Source organism: Nilaparvata lugens, chromosome 3 (assembly GCF_014356525.2).
Source record: "Nilaparvata lugens isolate BPH chromosome 3, ASM1435652v1, whole genome shotgun sequence".
In the NCBI taxonomy this organism is placed as follows: domain Eukaryota; kingdom Metazoa; phylum Arthropoda; class Insecta; order Hemiptera; family Delphacidae; genus Nilaparvata; species Nilaparvata lugens.
Window position 1 is genome coordinate 32,777,731 of NC_052506.1, and position 25,611 is coordinate 32,803,341.

Consider the following 25,611-nt stretch of genomic DNA (forward strand, 5'->3'; position numbering starts at 1 on the left):
GGCACTACTGACACGAGCCATCACATTTTAATAGAGGGAATTTTGAAAAGTCGTGCCCGTGGCAGAATTTTGTGATAAGAACAATATTATTATAAGGAATTTAGGCCACAACCCTCAATTATTATTCAAGATGTGGGATTATTATTTAATGCTGTTGATGAAAATGCCATTTGATAGTTGTCAACAGATATATCCCTGTTCGAGAAATGACGTCGTATAGAAACAAAGCATTAATGGCAACTTTTGTGTAGGTAGCCTACTGTGCTGCAATGTTGTTTATAGAGCAAAAAGCTACAACCCAAAATTTTCCATTCTGAACTCTGAAATAAGAACTACAATCATAGCCCTAGAAAAATTACTGTATGTCTAGTATGAATTTGATGAAATACTAGTCAATATCCTATGCTGCTAAGGGCTAAATGTCATGGAAAACTTCAATCTTCATTCGTAGGACCATTAGCCAGCCAGATGAGCTGGGTAGGTCATCACGTCAATAAAATATTTCACACAAAAGTTTTTGACATCACTGTCACGTCAAAAAATAAAACATAATGGCATAGATGGCTAAACACGGCGATGGCGGCTAAATGTCAACTATACACTCCTGAAAAAATCACTCAAGGAGTAGTATGGTCTGGCACACAGTCAGGACTTGAGTCTCCTCTTAAACTCACTGTCACTAAAATGACGCACATTTGCATGGACTCCAATATAGAAACTATTTCTGATGAGCAATGTTATTTACTTATTGCACTGTAAATGGCAACGTTTTTATATTCATAAACAATGAAGTGGAAAATGAATCTTCTGAAAGGATTAAGCTAGTCACTTATAATATTGTTTCATATTAGAGTTATAATATTATTCATTTTCAACTAGTGACCCACTGGATTAAAGAACTCGCTCATGAACTGTGTATTGATCTCTGAAATCCGCAACTTGTACATACAGAATTATACTTGAATTATACAAATATACAGAATTGGTAAGAGTTATTATGGAAACAGCTAAATATTTGAAAGAATAAGACGTTGATTTGTCAATACCACTATATTTGTTCTAAATATATTAAATGTGGCAGGTGTTGCCATGAAAGCTGGTTCTGTAATTTAAATTGATTTTGAACAAATAGTGCTGTTGACAACATCAACGTCTTATTCTTTTAATTATGGAGAAATACCACATCTCTTACCATACAATCAAGCTTAATATTTCTTTTAAAAGTATGATATGACAGTAGAGGATCTATGGGATCCTATTCCAATTGAAAAATAAATCACTCTCTGTCGCTTCAAAACTCTTTTCCGCCATCTTGAATCAGTCATATGAATTCAACTTTATTTTTTCAAATGAGAACGTGGTCATGTAATGCATGATTTCAAAACATAATTTCAAAAGAAAAATTAATGGCGAAACCAGCACATCAATATCTTAAACCGTTTCAATGATCTCAACATTCAAAGATACTAATAAATGATACAAAATTAAATAAATAAGAATCTAAATTGAATGATCAAGTGTTAGTGAACACTAGTAGCTTCTACTCACAAATTTAACACGTTGAACAAAAAAAAATCATAGCAAATTTGTCTATAGTGAGGTCCACGTTATAATGGCAGTGGATAAAGATAGGAGAACAGCGTTGCCGAGTCTCTGCCTTAATTAATTATATTTCTAAATTGTGAAAAACATATTTGGCAACGTTCCAGAGCTAGAAAAGGATAGCTCTATCTGCTTTGTGGAATGATAGACAAGAATAGCAACACCAATGTTAATCGAATACTGTCATTATAACGTGGACCTCATTATGGGTCATAGCAACTGCTGCTATCACAAGTAGTATTATTAATTACGCGTATGTTACAGATAGACAATAGTTAGGCAGACAGACGTCTGACGGGAAGCGAGTTATTACAATATTATAGAACTTATAAATTTAAATGTGACGAAGGAGTGAGTCAATTTTGTTGTCGAACGAACTAGACCTGTAGACAGGTTCAAAGAATATGTGTTGAAAATTTGATAAGAACTTATCTTATTTTGTTCATTGTTACCATAAAATGTACGATGGGGATAGTTGAACTCCTTTTTTTCTATTACTTTATTTTATTGTTTTATATGTTTACTACACTTTATTTTATTTATTTATTTTTATTATACTCTATTCGATGTAGACTTTTGGAACAATTTCCCAATCATGTAACAGAAAACAGTAGTAAGTTATAACTACAGTAACTATCTAACCACAGTATGGTCATTGGAACTTTTTTATCCTGCCACCGCCATTAAGATTCCAAATATTTTAATTTTATAATGGAGATTATATGTAAAATAGTTCACCCTTACTAATGAAAGCATATTTTCGTGATTACCAACTTCAATAGAATCTCTTTCAAGTTTTTTTATATCCCCTATATAGTTTTGGTACTTGAAACAGTAAATGGTAGGTAACGTAGCCTGAAAGCTGAATCTCAAAAAAATCACCAATAAACTTTTAAAAGATGTCATAATATTGTAATATAATTTTGATCCATTCACAAAATGATCAAGTTCTCATATCTATTTGTAGGAATGATGAAATTCTCATGATAGGAGTGGTTCTCATATGAATGTATTATATAATATTTAGATGGTTTGTTTTATTAGTTGACAGCCAATAAGTCGGACGAAAATATTGTAAAGCACAACATTGAATATAAACTGTGGAAGAGCCAATTGTTCTAGCCACAGTACTTGATGAATTTAATAACAATTCAAGCAATTGAAGAAGAAAACACAAAACCCATAACCATTATCATTTATATTTAGTAATACTTATAATCTTGACCACTGCTCGTGGTATTGCAACTCAAAACTCATAATACAAAAAGCTATTGAACAATTGAACATGTTATGGGTAGGGTACTCAGGACTGAAGATAATCAATCAGAGAAGTCAACACGTGATAATCAGTTATTAATCACGGTTAAATATTCAATGTTATAATAAATTGAGCCACAATAGTATATTTCGCACCTAGGACCGAAAATGAGACTTTTCCAGCTCGAAATCGGTTTTCAAGTCTGAGGCCGTAGGCCGAGGACTAGAAAAGATTGAGAGCCGGAAGCACATTTTGGCCGTGGTGCGAACGCTATTTTTCGCCACACAAAAAATAAAACAATATATTTATGAGAATAATTGTTTATTAGGCACTTCCGAAAGCAAAAAACTGGAAGGTCATAGCTCTACATAGCTCTAGCAAATCCGAGGTAATCTGATTATCAGGAAATTCTCCAAGTATTTTTTTTTTTCATTTTTAGTGAATACAATAATTACAAATCATATAAATATGATCGGGAAAGAACAATAGGCATGGCCCAAACTATTCTGTTCCTAAATGTTGATAATGAATAACATGTCCGAAAAAATTGGTTGGTTTTAGTAGTTTCAAGTAGTTCCAAAATTATCCACCAGGTTTAGTGGTAAACGCAGTACTTAAGTTGGGTTTGGGTAGATTTCAATTTGTCTAAATAACCTAAAATATTATGTTCAATTATGTTTTAATGTGGGAGGTTGAGTTTATACTTTTTTATTCTTCCAAATGACAATAAGATATTATTATGAATGTTTTGATTCTTGAATAATAAACACAAATAATGATAATTTTTTGGATCAGCTGTTTTAGCGCACTTGAAATTTGGACAATCTGGATGTCAACAATGCTTGTTATCGGAAGTTGAGGTAAGAAGTTCTATCCTACTCTGAAAATCGAATTTGAATAGTTTATAATATATCTTATTTGTATTTCTTTCATCCAAATAGAATGATAGTATCTTTTTGCAAAATACTTTATTCAATTCTAGTTGCATAAACTGATTCCGTTTCACAAACTATTTTGTAAAAACGTACACATCAAATCAGTATAAGCTGACTTCAAGGTTATTTTACAGCCCTAGGGCCGTAAAACTCTTACCCAAAGACCTTAAAGATGCTTAGACTCACATGCAGCGCTAGTGCCGTACGTGGAATTGAAATCGGCCATTGAGGGAGCAACCTATAAGATTATTATATACCAATGCCTTTGTAATCTATAATATTACAAACATATAGATATAATATCCCGTGCTAAAATACCCCAATGGCGGCCTTCAATTTCAAGTAAGAGCTATCATTGGGAAGGCATAGGCATTGTGGGTCTTTATCTCTTTAAGGTCTTTGCTTTTACCGTCCTGGTCAGAAAACAATCACTTTCGGCCTCCATATGATGCACGAAAACCAGCTCATTACATCCAGGTGGGGCGAAAAAAATATTTTGAAATTGGTTTATTAGAAGAAGATTAATCCAATAAATTGGATTAGGAAATACAATAAAATTGAAATTTACCTTTCTGTTTATTTATCTAGATCAGTGGTTCCCAATAATTGGTCCACGAGGAGCCCGAGGGAAGAAAATTAATGTTTTAAGCTTTTTTCGTGTTTTTAAAATTATCTTTATTGGCCTATATTAAATTATAATAAATTTCTCGAAAATGTTAAACCAAACTATCGTAAGTTCAAAATATTGTTTTCAATCGGTAGAAGAAGTGAAGAAGTTTCAAATTTCCAATGCAATAAGATAGGATAATAAAGTTTGTTTACAGGCAGGTTTGTACAACGTGATCAAGCTAACCGATCAAAAAGCATGATAGTCAATGGACATACTGTGGTTATATTATAGTTACTGTCGTTATAACCATTTTATCTAACTTGGTGTTTGTATAATAGTTGATATTATGGCAAGCCTTAGTTAATATAAAGCAAGATGTAGGCAAAGTAATAACTACAAAATATGCTTTGAATATTACTCTAATAAAATGAATGGATAATTAGTTTGAGATTTCACATCACACATTTAAGAAACGAGAATAAATATATGTCTATTATGAAGATGGAGATTTAGTATGCAAGTTTTAAATAAGCAAGTTTTCCCATCTTTAACCAAGTCTAGGACTGAATTGAATGTTATCCCTTTTTTCAACTGCATAATCGTTTTCAGACTCCAACATGCGTCCCAGCCTAGGAGTGAAGTAATTATTGTTGTTGCTGTTAGTATTCCGGCTGCTCAATACGCCTGAAAATTGGAAAAATATGACAGTATATCAAATATGTAAAGTGAAAACAAGTTATCCTAGAAATAATATATAAAAGGTAGAGTTTAAACAATGATGGAATGTTCAGAGTCGGAATTTCCATTAATTTACATACTTACGAGAATTATTATAATCAATAGGCTACATACAATGAGATTCTTGTCAAGTCAGCACCTGATTAACTTTGGTTTTCTATCCGTATGTGTCATAAAACAAAGCCCTATATCTTCTCTCAAATCTACACTGTTGCAAATTGTTCGTTGTCGGTCTATGTGGAAATATAATGTAGACTTACGCCAAAATACTTAATCACAATTATGAGAATCTATGAAGTAAATAAAAACATTTTAGTAAAGTTGATGGGATTTCAAGCTTAATTTTCATTTTGTAGCTATCCATTTTTTATAGAATGAAACTATAAAACACTCATCCTGGAGGCATAATGCCATCTATTTATGTTTATCTCAGATCGTTTTAATTTAATTAAAAATCACTATTTGGGAATGGGATAGTAAGGGCTATAAGTCTGTTTTTCCTTTTCCAATAATTTTATAGTTATATGTTTTTGTCTTTGTTGAATAAATAAATCGTTTCCGAATACGGGTTACACCTGATAGTATATTATGAGGTACTAAATATCGTACTTGGAGCATGTTATTCGTATGTGATATTGAATATAATATTAAATGCCATAAAGTGTATTAAACTCATTAGTGTTCTAAACTACTCTATAACATTTCAATTGATTGACAAAGGTCGTTCTATTCCAACTTTAAAAAATCTATGGAATTATAATTGAATTTTCAATATTTGACCGCCTCCTGTGTCCTGTGAGTTCATAAATAGAACATGGAACTCGGAACGCCTGAGAGCTCTTTGTGTGCTTGTAGCCTAAAAGTTGGTTGAAACATGAATGTTGAACAATATAATACTTGGAATATGAAAACAATAAAAAATCTTTACAATAAATAATACATATTATATCCGAACATGTAATGCAAGGTCTCAGAGGATGGAATATAAATCATATGAAAATTTAAATATTTAACAGAAATAGAATTTGCTAATATAATGAAAATGAAATTCTCTGAAGTGTTGTATAATGTTAATTTAGATCACAATAAATAAATTATAGAAGATCAAAGATTAATTTGGTAGTATCAATAAAAGGAAATAAAAATGCAAGATGCATTAAGGCATAATTTTATACATGAATATAATACTTGTACATTGTTCAATTGACGAATATATTTATTTTTATTTTATTAATTATTATTTCCAAACCGGAATGCACCTGTAAATGCACTGAAATATAATCAGTAAATTATAAAATTCACAGTGAAATACATGAGGTCAATATTTCAAATTGTATAGTTTGCAGAAATTGTTAAACGATTGCAGAAAATAGTATTAAGTTATTCCTTAAAGATTCTATTTTTTGATCATAAATTCCAATGCAATTCTGCAAGTAGCAAAACATGGAATAAGAAATAAACCAGGTTTATTAAACCTGGCCGGCCAGGTTAGCAGAGACGACTAAGTTGTCGAACTCTTCAATCTGTTAGCGCTACATTGTCGTGGGTTCGAGTCCTGCCGGTAGGCATGAACGTTTGATTATCTCATCAAATCTCCCTGCACACTTTCAATTACCCACACACACGCTAAAAGCTCATGTGGGCATCATATGTAAAAAAACAATTTCAAGGTTTTGATGCATTAGATCCTTCAGTATTGCTGCATTATTAATTGCCAAATTATTTTTTTTTCAATTTGTCATTTTCAATGAATTTTTTTTATATCATCCATTAATTCGATTATAACTTGGAATACAGATCTGCTGGGAGCAAAAGCAAAAAACTAATCTTATAGTTTTTATATAAAAACAGAATTTTTGAGGAAGGTGTTTTCCACAGTGTCTTAAGGAAGCTGTCATTTGTCCAATCTTCAAAACAGGAGATGAGAAAGATATAAATTGCTACAGACCCATATCATTACTCAGTACATTATCAAAAATTTTTGAAAAGTGTATCAAAACAAGACTGATCAGCTTTCTTGAAAAAATCTTTTATTGCCAAACCAATAATGTTTTAGATCTAGTCGCAGAAAAAATTATGCTATCCACTTTGTAACCACTCACATTGCGGATAAAATAAACACAGAAGAGGAACCATTAGCAGTATTCTTAGATTTGAAGAAGGCTTTTGATACGGTGTCACATGACATTCTTTTTTCTAGGCTAGATAACTGTGGAATAAGAGGAGTTGCATGGAATCTGTTCAAGAGCTACCAATCAAACCGAACGCAATGTGTCCGAGTCAATGGATTTACAAGCAACAAGCTGACTGTAAAGTATGGAGCGCCACAAGGAACAGTACTAGGACCAATTCTTTTTCTGCTCTACATAAATCCATTATGCAACATGGAAATTAATGATTAATCACCATCTTTACATACGACACTGTCCTACTATTCTCTGAACCGACCTTGGAGATGACCTGGAGAGACGCTCAGACTGGGCTACAGAGGGTGTCTCACTGGTTGAATGAAAATCTGCTCACATTGAACTATGAGAAAACCTTCTTTCTGGCCTTTTCGGCGACTTAACATGGACAGCCAACAGTAGATAAAATAATAATCAAGAATCAACGGATAACACTTCATACACAGTTTATTAGAAACAGTCACAGAATACCTGGGAGTTAAAATGGACTCTTTCCTGCGCTGGGATCATCATCTCAATGGATTATGCGGGAGACTAAGGAAGACCATCTACAGATTCAGGATCCTGAGGACACTGGTCGACAAGAGTCGATGTCTGACAAGAGTCAGTGTCTAAGAGCTTTTTACTTTTCTGTAGCACAGTCCCTCATGCTGTATGGGATTGTAGGATGGGAAGGAGCAAGCTTCTCACACTTCGAACCGCTCCTCAGGGTACAGAAGTTGATCATGAGGGTCATCAACCAGAAGCCACCACGCTATTCATCGGACCAGCTATTCAATGAGTTTGACGTGATGGATCCAAGACAGCTTTACTCCAAGGAGATACTATGCAGATTACACAAGAATCCAACAACATTTCAAACCAGGAACCACAACCACAACACCAGATACAGGAATCTTCTTATCACCAATGTTGCAAGGAAGGCACTATACCAAAGACATTTCAATCATTTAGCACCAACATTAAATAATCTACTTCCTGCAAACTGTAAACATATTAATCATCCTAGAAAGTTCAAAACAATAGTACACAATTGGTTGATGAACAAAGGAAGACAGAAAATAGAAAACATTATTTCAAACAACAACTCATATTTTCAACTAAACACCTAATGACTTACTATACACTTACTAATTACTAATCCGCACGCAAAAAAACAAACAAACAAAGCCTACTCTAGAACATGGTACGCTATAGTGGAGTAGGTTAATTTCCACACAGAAAACACTAAAAATGTAGAAGTCACATTATAAGAAATTTCTGAAACGAACTTATGTAATATTATAAACTATCTAATATTTTCTGTAATTGATGTAGTAGTTTTTTGGGGAAATAAAAGCATATTTATTTATTTATAGTTTTCATATAATTGCATTATGCATTCTATGATAAACTTTATCAATTTATTTTGTTCTTTTCAGTAAAATTGTATAATTCATAATATCTATCTTTACTTTTGTAATGCATGTCTGCTATCTTGGATTGCAAACCATCCAGGAACTACTTCGCGGTATGCCGCCTGTTTATATCCCATAGCTTTGATGCAAGATTAATTAATTTACGATCAAATTTCTACGATCGTGTTTGAATATCTTGGTATTGATTCAACTTATCCATATATAGTACTCTTCCCAACATGTTCTTTACCATCCTTGTATATTGGATTACTTATGCAAAACTGATAACAGCCACTGAGACTGTGATATTGGGCTAATTTACAAGCGTTCTGCGCAATAACACAGGTTAGCGTCCCAATATGTGTAAGTTTTATTTGAATTATCAACAAATACATTGTGCGAAAAATTCACGAATTTTTCAAAATACGAATAGAAACCGTACATATTGAAGGCTAAACCTCTGCTATGACGCAAACCGCTAGTAATTTGGCCCAATATAACATATCAGTTGTTCCATTGTTTTGCAAAAGTATTTTCAATTATAAGGATAATCGATTATGTGGAAAGGGTGAAAATAGATAAGAGAAAATGAAAGGAGGTATCTCTCGGCTGTTTGGAATGTATGAAATGCCAGATAAAGTACCGAATAAAGCTGGATTCGCACACAAAAGTGACAGTGAAAATATAATTCACATAAGTTTTAATTAAACTATTCCCACTCAGCCCGGCCGAGTGAGTATGATAATACCATTAAAACTTATGGGAGTTATATTTTCACTGTTAGCTGTCACTGTTGTGTGCGGTGGCCAATTAGAACAAAGCAAGCGGCACTGTAGAGTTCAGTCTAGTTCTTAAATAATTATGAATTTACTCTATTATTTTTACTTGGAAAGCAGTTGTGCAACACAAACAAGTTAATCTGATAGTTTTGATAGGCACCGATTACCTTTGAGCGGTATCAGCGCCCAGGGCGACTCATGAAGCAGGGTTGGTTCAATCCTTATACCTTTTATTTGCTGGTAGTCGTTCAGGTCCGAGTCTACATCTTCCCGTCGACTCAGTCTTTCCAACAACGAGTCGCTTTGCAACTTGTCTCCCCCATTTTTGTCAGGCATCCTCATACGCTCGTCTGCATACATTGCTAGTCAACAAAACAAAAATCCATCATATTCTCTATTAATTAACAATTTTATCATATTGCATACAACTTTCTAAATCTAACAGGCTATAATTAATTACTTTTTTGTAGAATTTTGAGGAGTTGAATCAAACAAACAATCCACTAAATCTAAACTACGTAGAACATAATCTAAACTTGATAATCTCAAGTTCTTATTTTAAATAATATGGGAAATTGAATACGATTCGTTTCTACCTCTACTATTTTTGTCATAATGAAATAGAAAATATGATATTTTTGGTTTTTTCATTAATGTATGACAAAAATAGCAGATATAGAACAAATTATACTCAATTGATCGATATTCCTTATGTTCGTTCAAAAATCCAATATTTTATCTATATCTATATATATATATATATATATATATATATATATATATATATAAATATATAAATGAATGTCTATTTGTGTGTTTGTTCCCTATAGACTCGATAACTACTTGACAGAACGGCATGAAACTTTGGGAATATGTTGTGTGAATATTGGGGATGGTTTCTGACCAGAAATTTTAATAGGGGGGGGGGGCTAACAATAATTATTTATTAATCCATTTTACAGACCTGTTTTCGAAATTTTTGGCCGAGCGGCTACCGAAGAACAGAAAGTTGATCATGATTCAACATCATATTGTGATAATCTGATTTAGCATCTAAAGTTACCAGCTGTATAATAAACACGTCACCCTTTGATAAATTGTGTACTGGTATTAAAACGGTAGTTTGGAGATGAAGCTAGTGTAGTTGATTGGTACAAGCTGTATATAATCGTTCCTTACAAATTAGACCTATACAAATAATAATAATAATAATTATTATCACTCTCCTATCATTGAAAAATGGAAAATGTTGGAAAAAAAATTATTCACCTCATGTTATTCTAATCTTTGTTTCTAAAAGTTATTTACTCATCTACATATTTATTCTCTGTTCTGAATACATTAATTTTTTCATTTGTTACAATAAAAATGTAGTGTTAGTATGCAATGGGTCTTGCAAGACCTAGCAATACATTGTCATTTGTGATAAAGAACCAATAATATACTTAATTGATGACTATCATCATACCTAATTGATGCTCTATAATAATAAAACAAATCAAGTTAAATTCGCTTAACCTGAATTTTAACTTTGAATAATGTATCAAATGAATATGAGTTGATCATTTCTTACTGGATCGCATTATTTGAAGTTTAGATCGAATGTTTACCGTATCAAAAATTATAGTATTTTTTAATGTATTTCAGGAGATATGATTGGATGATTTTATTGGAGAAACAAAACGGAAAATTATAGAATAACTAAGGATAAATTAGAATTTTTCCAAGGACAATTAATTTTGCTTAAGAAATATGGTATGGTAGTATTGTGTGGGCATTTTTTTGCGTAATACTCTTTAGCAAACATAGCTGGTCTGCCTGTGCTTTTTAGGTATAACATTTATAGAAAATCGTAGAACTCCACAGACAATTATTGGTACCCTAAAAAATTCGAGTAGAAAAGTACGTGGTTGTATATAAATACTAAAAACTAGAATAGAAAGTTAACTACCTCACAAATGTACATAAATAAATAACTCAAGTATAAAAGTCAGCAAAATTATTAAAAAATTACAATAGTAATTGGAATACTGTAGTACGTACCTTTTGTAAACACTAATACACAGATGATGAGGATTTCAAGGCAGTAGAAGAGTTTCATGTTGAAAGATGTTGTAGGTTGGTTATCTGGTTCTGACCGAGTCAAAGAGGACCAGGATCAAAACTGGACAATCTTACTAGAAAATGCCCTATTTATACGGTTTATTCTCTAGAGAAGGTATATTACTTTTTGGGGGTTTTCATCATGTTGTCAGTGATAGAAGATAATTTGTTTTCCTTAGGAAGTTGAAATTGGGAAAGTGCTTCCAATATCGTATGATGACTTGCAGTCAGTTAAACCCTTACAAATGAAACGTTCTCAGTGAAAATTGACTTGCTGCAAGTCATTTAACAAAATAAAAAACAAGAGCGTCAAGCTTTGACAAGCTTTCAAGTATTAAAAAGTAATTTGCTTGATGTAATAATGTTCCAAGAACTTCTATTTGCATTCTAGAAATACACCAGTAACAATTATAATATACATATTATACATTCTTAATGTGTAGTGTATTAACATGATTTTCATGTAATTCCAAAAAAATACCAATAATTCAAATGAGTTTATTCTGCGATTTAATATTGAACAAGTTTCGACACTGAATTGAGAGAGACTTATGATAATAATAATACATTTATAATAGCAATGCTATAAGTGATTCTAAAAATGTCAAAATAAATATTTTATCTTTGAAAAATCTGGTGGAGTACACTCACACAACTTTCCTTGCCCATTGAACTGTAAGACTCATTCTTAAACGAGAATAATTTAGAGGAATAACATAATGACGATTGACGGCAACATAATTGAAACTACGATCAGACTACGGTACTATATTATGTGTATATATAATTGTTTTCAGAGTACTTTTCCTTTGTGTAAATTGTGAAATTCGGTGATTTTTTTAAAAGTCGTCAAAACAGCTGTTCTACAGATGAAATATCTCGACTATGTATTCTTTTTATAAACTGCTCTACCTACCTACTTTATGCAAGAGAAGGAGTTCACAAAGTCCATTTCTCAAGGATGGGGTGGACCCCATTAGTTTTCCAGGAAAAAGACTCATGCCAGTTGATAGAGCTGATAAATAACTATATGGGGTATGAATTTGAAATAAATCGGTCATTTTTGAGAAAATCGTGAAAAACATGGTTTTTAAGTAATTATCTGCCATTTTTCTCAAGAATATTACGGAGCTTCTGCAATTTTTCCAGAAATGAGACTCAAGTCAGTTGATAGGGCATATGGATAGCTGCTATCCATGGTATAAATTTGAAGAAAATCGTTAGAGCCATTTTCGAGAAAAACGTGGTTTTTTAGTAATTATCCGCCATCTTGAATTGAATTTTATTGAATTTCTTATTGTCGGATCCTCATGGTAAAAATACCTTAAGTTTAAAATTTCAAGTCAATCGGTTAATTAGAAATGGAGTTATCGTGTTCACAGACATACACACACAGACCAACACCCAAAAATCATGTTTTTGGGCTCAGGGGACCTTGAAACGTATAGAAAACTTGAAATTGGGGTACCGTAATTTTTTTTTGAAAAGCAATAGGGCCTACTTTTCTTACCTATGGTAGTAGGGCAAGGAAAGTAAAAATCTTCAAAGACTGAAAGGCTGTCCGTGAATGTTCATTTTCCTTGCCCTATTACCATAGGTAAGGAAAGTATTGCTTTCCAAAAAAATTTAGGTACCCTAATTTCAAGTTTTCTATACGTTTCAAGGTCCCCTGAGTCCAAAAACATGATTTTTGGGTGTTGGTCTGTGTGTGTGTATGTCTGTGAACACAATAACTCCATTTCTAATTAACCGATTGACTTGAAATTTTAAACTTAAGGTCCTTATACCATGAGGATCCGACAATAAGAAATTCAATTCAAGATGGCAAAAAAATGGCGGATAATTACTAAAAAAACATGTTTTTCACGGTTTTTTCGAAAACGGCTCTAACGATTTTCTTCAAATATTTATATAATGGATAGCTATTTATAAGCCTGTTATAAGTCAGTTACCAACTGACATGAGTCTCATTTCTGGGAAAATTGCAGGAGTTCCGTAAATATTCTTGAGAAAAATGGCAGATAATCACTAAAAAACCATGTTTTTCACGGTTTTCTCAAAAATGACGACCGATTTTTCTCAAATTCATACCCTGTATAGTTATTTATCAGCTCTATTAACTGGAATGAGTCTCCTTTCTGGGAAACTAATGGGGGTCCACCCCATCCTTGAGAAATGGACTTTGTAACCTCCTTCTCGTGCATGAGGTAGGTAGGTAGCAAAGTTAGTAGACAGAAGGTTGGTCACTCATCTATAGTATTTTAGTTGAAATGCAATTGGAGTGGGGGGAACTGCAGCCGTGGCGTAGGCGGTAGTACAGAGTAGGCAGAATATCGCATTCTTGAAAATCATACGGTGACCTATAGTCAAATTATATAACACAAACATTTTCTGACAAGCAAGCTTTCTGTTTCTGCTTTACATTAATTATCAAAACATTTGAATAATACAAGCATTTTGCAATATAAAAGCAAAAAACCCACCTCTTAACCTTCCCTTTCAAACCCTAAGGTTTCTTTATCTTCTAGGTCGTGTTTATATTTTGTAGTTTGGCTATACATCAGCTTGTGAATTTCGGGGATGAGATATTTTGATTCTCGTAGAACATGTGCTCGATACCAGCATGTGTTCAGTGCATTTATATGAATGAAATTTATTGGATTTATCGGGATCGATTTATTGTTTTATTGCAATGCATTGGTTTATCAAGATTTTTTATGGGTTAATCTGAAATTATAATAGTATAACGTTGTCTACTAACGCTTTTCCAGCTTATTAACTTTTTCGTGTCACGTGTTTAGATTCTTGAAAAACTTTCAACTTCACTTTATTCATACAAGTTGAATGAACTTGAAATATTAAACAACATCATTAGAATCGGTGATTAATTCGCTATAAGTATGGAGAATTTTTAAGTTCTAGGTCAATCATGAGGGGATTAAACGACGATGTATTTGAAGATACAACTGTATGCTGAGTGTGGTGACTCTATCAATTTTTTACTACACGTGACGTCACGCTGGCATTCCCCCCACCACTTCGAATCTTACACCTGTGAGTGATCAACTGTTTGTCTACTAACGTTGGGTAGGTAGAGCAGTTCATAAAAAGAACACATAGTCGAGATATTTCATCTGTAGAACAGCTGTTTTGACGACTTTTAAAAAATATAATCGAATTTCACAATTTACACAAAGGAAAAAGTACTCTGATAACAATTATATATACACATATACAATAGTCTGATCGTAGTATCAAATATGTAATGACAATCGTCTCAAATTGTTTCAGTTTCAAATATGTAATGACAATCGTCATTATGTTATTCCCCTAAATTATTCTCCTTTAAGAATGGGGCTTACAGTTCAATGAGCAAGGAAAGTTGTGTGAGTGCGCCACACCAGATTTTTTATTCAGGTACTTGTGTAAGCCTAACAGAGAAATAATGTTCAGAGTTCGATCTCATAATGATATTTGTCAACAGGGAACCATTTTGGAAGTTCCGAAACATCTACTCGCTTTCAGGCATATTAGGCCTAGGCCTATCCAATTTAGGCTAGTTTGATTATCAGGTCTTTAATATGAATAACTTTACTGAAATTTATTTGAGATTCATTCAAACTATTATTAATTTCATTTTGAATTACGGTATTTATTTACAAATTTTCTTAAATATTTTATCACACTTCTTCCTAGATTATGAACAGTTATCATACACGGATAGATCAATACGATACAAAAATATAAACAATAATAATACAGTATAACATCTAATAAAAAAAAATTACAGTGGAAAAACTGATAATTTCCTTGAAAATTCTAGATTATTACTTGAGAAATGTTATAAAACTGACATCTATATTATTTTATCAGCTCGTGAAGAAATCGGTGCCCTCCATACCTTCAGGCATGTAACTTAGACCTGATTCAGACTTGTGCCTTCCATTGTAACCTTTTCCATAATCTGTAAACATTTATAAAAATTGACATGAAACATTGTTGAAGAACATACAATACAAAATTGAGAAAAGTTTATACAATCTTCCAATATTCATTCACTTTTTCATCAAATAATTATTGTTAGATAAGAGAACTAGTTATCAGGATTAAAAGTATTATTTATTGCTTCCTATAAATCTGCAATGAAAAATATTTGATTATAAACCTTGTTTATTTTATTTATTTATTCCATTCCAAAATTACAATATTAATTGTTACTTGTTATTATTGAATTTCCATTAATTTTGAGTTTATTTTTATTAGTAATTGGTTTATAGAAAGAAGCTGTAAATTGTTAATATTATCGAATTTAAATATTCTAACTTAAAATTTATAACCAACATGTTCAAAAGAAATATTAAATATTTTGAAAATTAAAATCCGGACAGGTTGTATTAATTGAATGTATTTGAAAAAACTATACTCACTCAATTCTCTCATCAATTTGGTCGGGGCATTCCTCAAATGTAGGGGCACTTCAGGGAGGGGACCCTCGTGATTGGCTATGCACATCTTCGCATTGCCCAGTGCACGATCCATTTCTCTCGATTTCGGAGCTCTGAAATCATAAATTCCACCATCATAATATACGGTGAAGGCAAATAAAATAGCAATATATTATTTAAAGGCTATTTTTAAAAGCTGTAATTTTACATGATTGAAAAATTCAGATTAAATAGAAGGGTCGATAATGAATGAATAATTATTATTTAAAAGTGAAATGTTGGATGTGATAAAAATGAGCTGGTATACCTGGCTAGATAAACGGCAGCCTGAGCCAGCAACACATCACACTCGGGCATTCCAATCAGCTGACAGCCTTGCATGGCAGAGACGGCTATTGACAAAGCCGATGGATCAGCTAGGCCTGCAACTCAAGTGCAAAGACACCAATATTACCAGTACATATAAAATCTGCATAGGAAGTAATGAATGAATAAGTAGAATAGTTATTTGTGCAACTAGTGCGCAAAGTGACAGTTTGCTGCACCGAAAGAAACGTTTACTGAGATTGGTTTCTTGAGTGCAGCAGAGGAACTTTGCACACGTATTTCACATTAAGTTTTTCCTACAGTTACCATTGAATATGAAAAGTGGGTAATTATGGGTAAAATTGCCTGAAATGCATCAAATGTTTTTCTGTGTAATTTTATTATTGATAAAAACCTTAATTTATTGTCAAATTGAATAAAAATGTTGTCCTTGGTTATAATATATAATGAATAAGGTGCTCGTTGTGCTTCGTTGCACCACTGCTCACTATAGCAGCCCAGTCACTGTTACCAACTTCATTTTGATTTTGCTGCAATGTTGCTCCATATAACCTACTAAGTATTTTGCGTTGCCATGTTGCAAATCTGGAGTGCAGAAAAATTTTTCCCGCACTAGAGCGGAAAAGTGATTCTTTGCGTTCTGTAATCAGTGCAGCAATGGCCACTTTTCAACGTAACTGTAGGAAAAATAAATTTCAACAATGTTTTTTTAGTGGATGGGGGTACTAGAATTTGGGATATATTAGGATGTGGGAGGGGGTGCGCACGGCCCATTTAGGGCCGTTTGCACAGTGACAGTTTGAACTAAATTTCATTTTAAACTGGATTTAATCCATATAAAGTCTCGTTTGTTATAATGTGATTCATTTTGAGTTTAAGCCAACAACTGATTGAATTCAGTTTAAGCTTTGACTGTGCAAACGGCCCTTAGTCTATACATTTTATTATTTACACGTAAATAAGGGCAATTCTTTCTATATTTTTGAACATCGCATTAGGGTTTGCCAATATTAGTGTTGATAATTTTCAACTCATTGAAATTTAATTGGAAATACATTCAAATTATATTAACAAATTAATTATACAGTCAGTCGAGTTTTGGATTCTGAAGTGATAGGACGTTGTTTTACAAATGCCTTGTTATCTGTTGCTGCACTGCTCTACAGGTCGACTGAAGAGATAGCTTCTACACGTAAAGTTATTCAAGCTATTTTCTATCATTTACTCTCTATTTTGCAATAATTCCAGTAATTTTTCTATCCTTTGGATCCACTTTCCTTCTTTCTTTCTTTCTTTTGTCTATCGTATTCCTCTTCCAGTTTCAGGCGCTTCCCATTTCAATATCCGTATAAAGACGTCATGATAGCCCTCTTGACGCAACTTTCCATTCAACTACCTACTATTGTCATATTTACCCTGAATTCCGTAAAACTCATTTCAAATTTCTTTTCCATAGTTATTCGCTTACTCGGTGCACATAATATTTTTAATTGTTTCCTATTAAACCGTGTTATTTTATAACATTGTTTGATATGGCTGATAAATCTGCATGTACAATATACCAGGCTCCAATTCCGGCGACTAGAAGCAAACTTGCATGTAGTGATTGTAAAAAACTGAGACATCCTCAATGTGTTAACATGACCAAGGCAGACGTGGAGTGTATTGTCAACGAGGGTCAGATTATTTGGAGATGTCCACCTTGTTCCAGGTTGAGGAGGCAGAGTATGAGTGCCATGCTGTGTCTTCTGCTGAGGATGGCAATGCCAGCATATCACAAGTGATATTTATGCTAGAGGAGGCCAGAGAGGATAGGAAGCGAATGGAGAGGGAATTTAATGCTTCTTTTGAGTTTGCAAACAGTAAGATTGGCCAGACTAATACAATTACTAATCAAACTTTGAAAATAAACGAGTGCCTCAGATTAATTGAGGACTTGGAAAAAGAAAATACAAGCCTCAAGAGGAAAGTTTGTGACTTGGGGACACGGCTCGAAGATGTTGAACAGTACACACGCTCCAATATACTTGAAATCTATAGGTGCGTACAGACTTTCGCTCTGCTCCGCAACCGAACGTCACTCCAACAGAGCGATTGATGATCGACCAGGGAGCAACAGTGGTTCGACCGGGGAACGCGAGAAGATCTAACATCTTCCGTAACGTTCATGATGGGTGCGTGGGCGGAGCGACTGTGGTTCGATGGAGGAACGAGGGCGGTACGAGGGCGGAGCGTGCTCGGTGCGGGTTGGAAGCGCGTATATGTGTACGCAGCTTATGGAGTACCAGAGACAAAAAACGAGGATGTGTATGAAACTGCAAAGAGAGTGTGTAATGCTCTTAATGTTAATATAACAAGAGAACAAATTGACGGGTGCCATCGACTGGGAAAACCTAAGGGAAACAATCGGCCTGCTGGCATTATCATGAAATTTGTCAGGAGAGAGGACAAGTTGTCGGTGGTGGCGAGGAGAAAGGTTAAGTGTAATTTATCGACGCAGGACCTTGGATTCCTGCAGCAGGCAGTAGTATACATCAACGAGAGCCTAAGTCCGGCGCGGAGAAGAATTTTTGCAGCTGCCAGGGAGGCTAAGAAGAAATACGACTACGCTTATCTTTGGGTGCAGAACGGGAAGATACTAATGAGGAAGGAGAAGGAGCAGGGTAAACCGATTGTGAAAATCGCGTCATTGAATGATCTCGATGGACTATAAATTGTTTTTTCTTAATGTTTCAATACTAAAGGACAATATCAATGACTTTCGTTTATTGCAAAATTTTGCTTCCGCTATTCGGGTATAAAAAAGGAAAGTTTAATTTTTAATTGTTCATTCTCTCTCCTATATCACATTGAATGACAGTATTGTTCCATTGAGTGCCATTGCCAAGGATTGATGTTTCACTGGGGGCCGCACCGTTTTTCTCAATTATTCACATTATTTCTCATTCAAAATGGTCTTATTACCAAGTACGTAATATCATTATAATAGTGATACATCATCATAATAATTATGATATATTTAGATGTCATACAAATATGAATGACACGGCCCCTGGTTGACTTGGTTCGTCTGAGTGCCACGTCATTCATAGATGAATGACACAATAAATCATCTGTTCCATCAGATGTTGAATGTAAAATAGCCTACCTTTAAAACCTTCTGCTTCATCCATTACCCACATTTGTGGGATCGATGGCGTCAGAGTTCGAATTCAATATACACAAAAACTATTCAGATGGCAGATAAAACAGTGACCACTTTTAAAAAAAGTTCAGATCATCACTCATAAATTCATGCTTGATGAATCACTCTTGACATACACCAAGCACAGGAGGATGTAATGGCTGAAGACCGTCAGCACACCAATGCGAGCAAAGATGGGCTTGCAGTGGGCAAGATGATCGCTGCCTGTTATAATTCTTATAGCCCTCTTTTGCAGTCTCAGCACATCAGCAGCCCCCGCTGAATGACCCCACAGAAGTAAGCCATAGGTAATGTGGCAATGGAAGAGCGCGTGATACATCATTATCAGGTACTTCTCAGTCACCAGGCCCCTCATCTTGAGCAGCAGAAAGCAAATGCGGGAGAGTTGACTGGTTACCTGCTGTATATGACTGTTCCAGCTGAGTTTGCTATCCAAGACAAAACCCAGCAACTTCACTGGATTCTGAGGGTCACGCAGTTCACGTGACAAGCTGCAGATGATCCTTTGGGTCTTGTCCTCATTCAGCTGGAATCGATTAGCCAGGAACCATGAAGTGGCAGATCGAAGATGCCTCCAAAACCCGCTCAAGCTCAGCACCCGATGACAGTGGAGATGCATCATCCGCAAACATCAGAGAAGAATCGTGGTTGTCGAGGTCATTTATCATGACAAGGAACAGTGTAGGCCCCAGACCGATCCCTGAGGAACACCAAAAGTCACCGGAAGTGTCCGGGAGTCCGCACCACTGAGTGAGACAAGCTGAGTCCTTCCAGAAAGGTAAGAGCCCAATAGCATCGATATTGCACAAAATCGATCACTCACCATTGATAGAGTGAAAATCGATTAGTTTTCTGTAATCCAAGTATGTGGTTATGTTATGCAGTTATAAGTCGAACACTGTTGTATTGTGTTCTTGAAGTTTGTATCAAAGTTTTGTGGCTTTTGAAGTTTCATCTAGAAGTTTGTAAGTTATATTATTTGTTTTAATTGATCCTAGTTGTAGTTAATAACAATACAGTGCTAGTATAGTTGAAAATGAGTAAAAGACGTCGCAGAGAAGTTCTATCTGACTTAGAACTGAAGAAAATTCTGGATTGTTCTGATTCAGATTCATTTGAAGATGATGATGAATATGATTTTGATCGTGACTGGCAAGCTGAGACTTCATCATCATCATCAGAAGAAGAAGATACTGAAGATTTACAGCAGATTCTTAACAATTTAGTTAGGGAAGAGGAAATTATCGATGAAGAGGATAATTCAATTGAACAGAATATAGAGTTAGAAGGCAACTGGACGGAGTATGTAGGGAGGCATAAAGTTTTTCAATTTACTGGAAAAAATGGCTTGCAGAAAACGATTGAAGCCAACAGTTCACCACTTGATATATTTCTGCTCCTTGTTGATGATGATGTGTGGAATCTTATTGTGAATGGAACTAATAATTTTGCACAGCAGTGCCAAGCAGCACAGCAGCTTGCTGGCAAACAACAAACATTTGCTCGTCTAAATCAATGGAAACCCACAGATGTTGCAGAAATGAAGAAGTTCTTTGGCTTGATGGTATGGATGGGGCTAGTACCCCTTTGTACTATACCAGACTATTGGACAACAAGAAAACTTTATCGACAAGAAAATCCAAGATCTGTTCTATCAAGAAATCGGTTCCAGCTTCTACTGAGTATGGTGCACTTCAATAACAATGGAAATGAACAAGAAAAACAACAATTTGGCCGCCTATCAAAAATTCAACCACTTTTGAATATATTACAAGAGAAATTCAAAGACCTATATTATCCTGGTGAAGATTTCGTTATTGATGAGACACTTGTACCTTGGAGAGGACGTCTTATTTTTAGGCAGTATATTCCTAATAAAACTCACCGCTATGGTATCAAGCTATTCAAATTATGCTCCACCACTGGCTACACATGGGCACTGAAGGTGTATTCAGGCAAATCAACAACTGGAATACGAGAGGTAGGGCTAGCAACTAATGTGTGTCTGGAACTGGCTGAAGGACTCTTGAATGAAGGCAGAACCTTATTTGTTGACAATTTTTATACAAGTTAAGAAATGGCAAAACAACTTTTAGTGAAGGAAACTCATCTTGTAGGAACACTGAGAGCAAATAAAAAGGATATTCCTAAAGAGGTTCTCCTCAAAAAACTCAAACGTGGTGAAATAATATCAAGAGAAGATCAGAATGGTGTAGTTGTTCTCAAGTGGAGGGACAACAGAGATGTAAGACTGCTGTCAACGAAACATTAACCCGGGCTAGTGTCATTGACTAAAGAGCCGAACTCTATAAATGAACAAGAAGAACCTAACCAAGGAGAACCAATCGACCATGACCAACCATCAACTGACATTGTAACAAGAGAGAAGAGGTAATCTAGACGTGCTGAATCAAAACCAGAAGGAATATTGGCTTACAACAAAGGAAAATCTGGAATTGACTTGTCTGATCAGATGGCCTCCTATTCTACAACTCTTCGCAAAGGATGAAAGTGGTAAAGGAAACTTGAAGTGGAGCTAATGCTAGGGATTGCTCTTGTAAATGCATGGATTGTCTACAATAATGTTACCAAAAGTAAAATACAAATTAGAAATTTTCGTGAATTACTAGTGACTGAACTTCTACATATTGAAGACGAGGAAAGAGACTGTCATACATCAGAGAAATCAATCTACCGTTTATTACAAAGGAAAAGTGATGGAGGAAAGAAAATAAGACGAAAATGTTACAGTTGTTATGCCAGGATGAAGGAAGAAGTAGGTAGGGATGTAGCAAGAAAAAAGTCCAAGATGGTTACTACATAATGCGATACTTGTTCTCAAACCCCTCAAATGTGTCTTGATTGTTTCAATGCAGTGCACTAACAAACAGAATAATTCAACATCAAATTGAACAGACTGGCATTTCTACCTAATTATAGTTTTTCTTTCCAGATAGGGGTTTTCAGACAAAAAAAAATTATTTGATTATACTTTTAACTTCCTAGACTGAATTTTTACCTGATTTCATTTTTTTACTATTGTATTACTATGAATTTTTACCTGATTTCACTTTTTTACTATTGTATTACTATAATTTCCTACTTGAAATAATTATTACTTACTAGACAATATTTCCAGAATAAATAATTCTTTGTGATAATAATTGCATTTTTTCATTTACTTTGGTAAAGACAAAGTCTGTGCCAATTTTCTCAAACCAGGGGCCAAACCAAGTACACATACATGTTCAAATTCAATAATTATTTATTCTCCAAATAATTACAGAAGTGTTACATAACAAAAACGTATTATAAAATATGCAAGGAAACCCCCTACAAGACTATCTGTCTGTGTGTAGGGGGGAGTTCAGTACGGTAACAGTCTTTCACACATCAGTTTAAAACAATAATAATTCCTACATATTTAGCATGCACCTAAATTCTAGATAATTCTAAGGATTTAATTATAATTTCACATCATTTGACATAAAATTTGATTGATTATTCATTTATTCATACGTATTAACAGATTTCAAGAGATGCATGAACCGCAGTGCGTGGGTATTAGTCCCTGATGAATTCCCAGATAATCAAAGAGAAAAACAAAATTTAATAAAATGAAAAGTTAAAAGATTGAAATAAATGGGAGAGTGGGACAGGGAAAAATACAATATCTTAACAATCCAGACTAGAAAAAGATAGATAACAATGTGAAGGAAGTGTAAGTTGGTTTATCAAACTTTGGGTTAGATTGGATTGATTATCGTACATAGCGGGATCGAAGTAACAGCTCGGACCTCTCCTAGCCAATATGGTATAGCAACCTGTCCACCCTCCTCCTGTACACCGCCAAACTGCATATCTCTGCTTCTTTAATCTCGTCAGGCACATTCCTATAAAGGACGTGCGCCAGATAAGCAGGATTTGTAAGTTCCGAGCCATGTGTCAGCTGGGGAATTTCAAAGTTATAATTGGATCTGAAGCGTGTTGAATAGATATTATTGATAGTTTCTCCTAGAACTCGGTTTTGTATTTTTTTATGTGAATTAACAAAGATTTAATAAAAAACTGTCTGACATTTAGAACTGGAAACTCTGTAAATAAAAGAATTGTTGGATATCTGTAATCTTTTTTTAGAATTGTTTTTATAATTGCCCTTTGAGTAACCGCCAGAGGCTCAATAACTGAGGTGGAGGCCCCACCCCAAGCTAGGATTCCGTATTGTACTATGGACTGGACATAGGCAAAATATACGGTTTTGCATTGATTCAAGCTTAACACATGGCTCAGCTCTGAGAAGGCATACAATAATTTTCTAAGCCTGTTCTTTACACACTGAACATGTTGCTCCCAACTCATCCTGGAATCTAGTACCACTCCCAAGTATTTATAGTGGTTAACGCGTTCGATCACACCACAGCCACAGCTATCAGACCTAGGATTATTACAGGAATGCATCTTTAATATTAAGGGACCTGGATCAGCTTGGTTCCTTGTTATTATTGGCATATATTTTGTCTTTGACACATTTACCGTTAGGCAATTATGTGCAAGACACAACTGCTGTGTCATCAGCAAATAAGTACAATTCTCCATCCACTTCCATTTTTGATAGATTATTAATGTATATCAGAAAAAGCAGTGGCCCAAGAGTACTTCCCTGAACCACACCATAATCAACATTCTCTTTATTACTCACTTCTCCATTAATACAGACATATTGTAATCTATTTTTAAGGTAGCTTTTGAACCATTGCAGAGTGTTATTCTTTATACCTAAAAATTCAAGTTTTTTAATTAGAATAGTCCTATCAACGGTATCAAATGCTTTTGCAATGTCTAAAAATGATAACAATACTTTTTTCTTCTCTTTTAAACTGTTGGAAATAAATCTGGAAAGTCAAAAAGGGTATCAGAAGTGATTTTAGATTTTTGGAAACCATATTGGTGATTGGAAATGAAGTTGTTTTCACTCAGGTATTTAGCAAGCTGTAATTTTACACATTTCTCAATAATTTTCGACAGGATTACTAACAGAGAAATAGGTCTGAAGTTTGAGAATGCACTCCTTGGGCCAGATTTGTAGATGGGAATGACCTTCGCCGTTTTGAAAGCACCTGGGAAGTGGCCCACGCGAATGCTTAGATTTACTATATGCTCAATAGGTAGCATAAGTTTGTCAATGTTATGTTGGATAACTTGTGTAGGGATCCCATTGCAACCGGGAGCTGATCGGCCCTTCAGGCTCATGATCACTTTGACCAGCTCTTGTCGCGAGACTGGTTGTAGCTCAAAAACAGAGTCTACAGCATGGTCCTCATCACGTACTGCCGGGGCATCACAGGTTACTATGGAGTTAGCTGAATTTGTTCCTACAGTGGCAAAGTATTGATTAAAATTGTTAGCAATATCTATGGTTTTTTGAGAATCTATAATTTCACCAGGAGGGGAGAATGCACAAACTGGGAATGATTTATTAATTTCAGCATGACCAGAAATTTCGTTGATGACTGTCCAGAATTTTCTTGGATTGCTGGACACTTCCTCAACTTTGTTTTTGTAGTAATTATATTTGGCATGTTTTATTGCTGAATGTAAGGAATTTCTATATTGTATGAATTCATTTTTTAAAGCATAGTTGAACACTTGCCTAATGAGTTTGATATGGCGGAAGGTGTGGCTCGTTCATCAATTGGGCTAGTCAGTCGGGTCGAGCGAGGGGTTTGTTACCACTGTCTGAAAAAATGGCCTTTGGTGGCCCTGAAAAAGTGCCAAGTTTGTTGCTGGTGGCCCTGAAAAGGGACCAAGATTGTTGCTGGTGGCCCTAAAAGGGACCAAGGCAGGCTAGATGTTTAGTAGTCGTCGACTGGTGCGATACCACGCCGCACGAGGGTCCCGGGCAGGTCCGTCTGGTGCGAGAGCAGGCTAGCAGGGGCTCAAGTCAATGGTTCGCAGTCTCCACTCTGGTTTACCCGGGTTACGGAGAGGGCTGACCGGGTGATCTACTAGCCAGAGGTCGTGCCGAA

The 25,611-nt window shown here is 34.7% G+C and overlaps 2 protein-coding genes across 3 annotated transcripts in view; both read right to left on the reverse strand.

Moving 5' to 3' along the window:
• Nucleotides 1-4,806: 4,806 nt before the first annotated feature.
• Nucleotides 4,807-12,294, reverse strand: LOC120350398. Of its 2 annotated transcripts, none has more exons than XM_039423560.1 (3): nt 11,549-12,294; nt 9,733-9,867; nt 4,807-5,089 (listed from the first exon to the last, which is right to left on the reverse strand). In XM_039423560.1, exons 1-3 carry the CDS (start codon nt 11,604-11,606, stop codon nt 4,953-4,955), a joined length of 330 nt encoding a protein of 109 aa, XP_039279494.1. In that variant the 5' UTR covers nt 11,607-12,294; the 3' UTR covers nt 4,807-4,952. The 2 variants fall into 2 exon arrangements, with proteins under 2 accessions (XP_039279494.1, XP_039279493.1); XM_039423559.1 differs by having other exon boundaries at nt 9,673-9,867; nt 11,549-12,293.
• A 2,914-nt stretch (nt 12,295-15,208) lies between these two features.
• LOC111048379 (ATPase WRNIP1) overlaps nt 15,209-25,611 on the reverse strand; it is a 70,502-nt gene continuing 60,099 nt past the window's right edge. The window contains exons 7-9 of the mRNA XM_022334252.2: nt 16,361-16,475; nt 16,036-16,166; nt 15,209-15,572 (exon numbers count right to left, since the gene is read on the reverse strand). Of these exons, the coding sequence (XP_022189944.1) occupies nt 15,478-15,572; nt 16,036-16,166; nt 16,361-16,475 (341 nt within the window). The 3' untranslated portion in view covers nt 15,209-15,477. The remainder of the gene's footprint in view (nt 15,573-16,035; nt 16,167-16,360; nt 16,476-25,611) is intronic.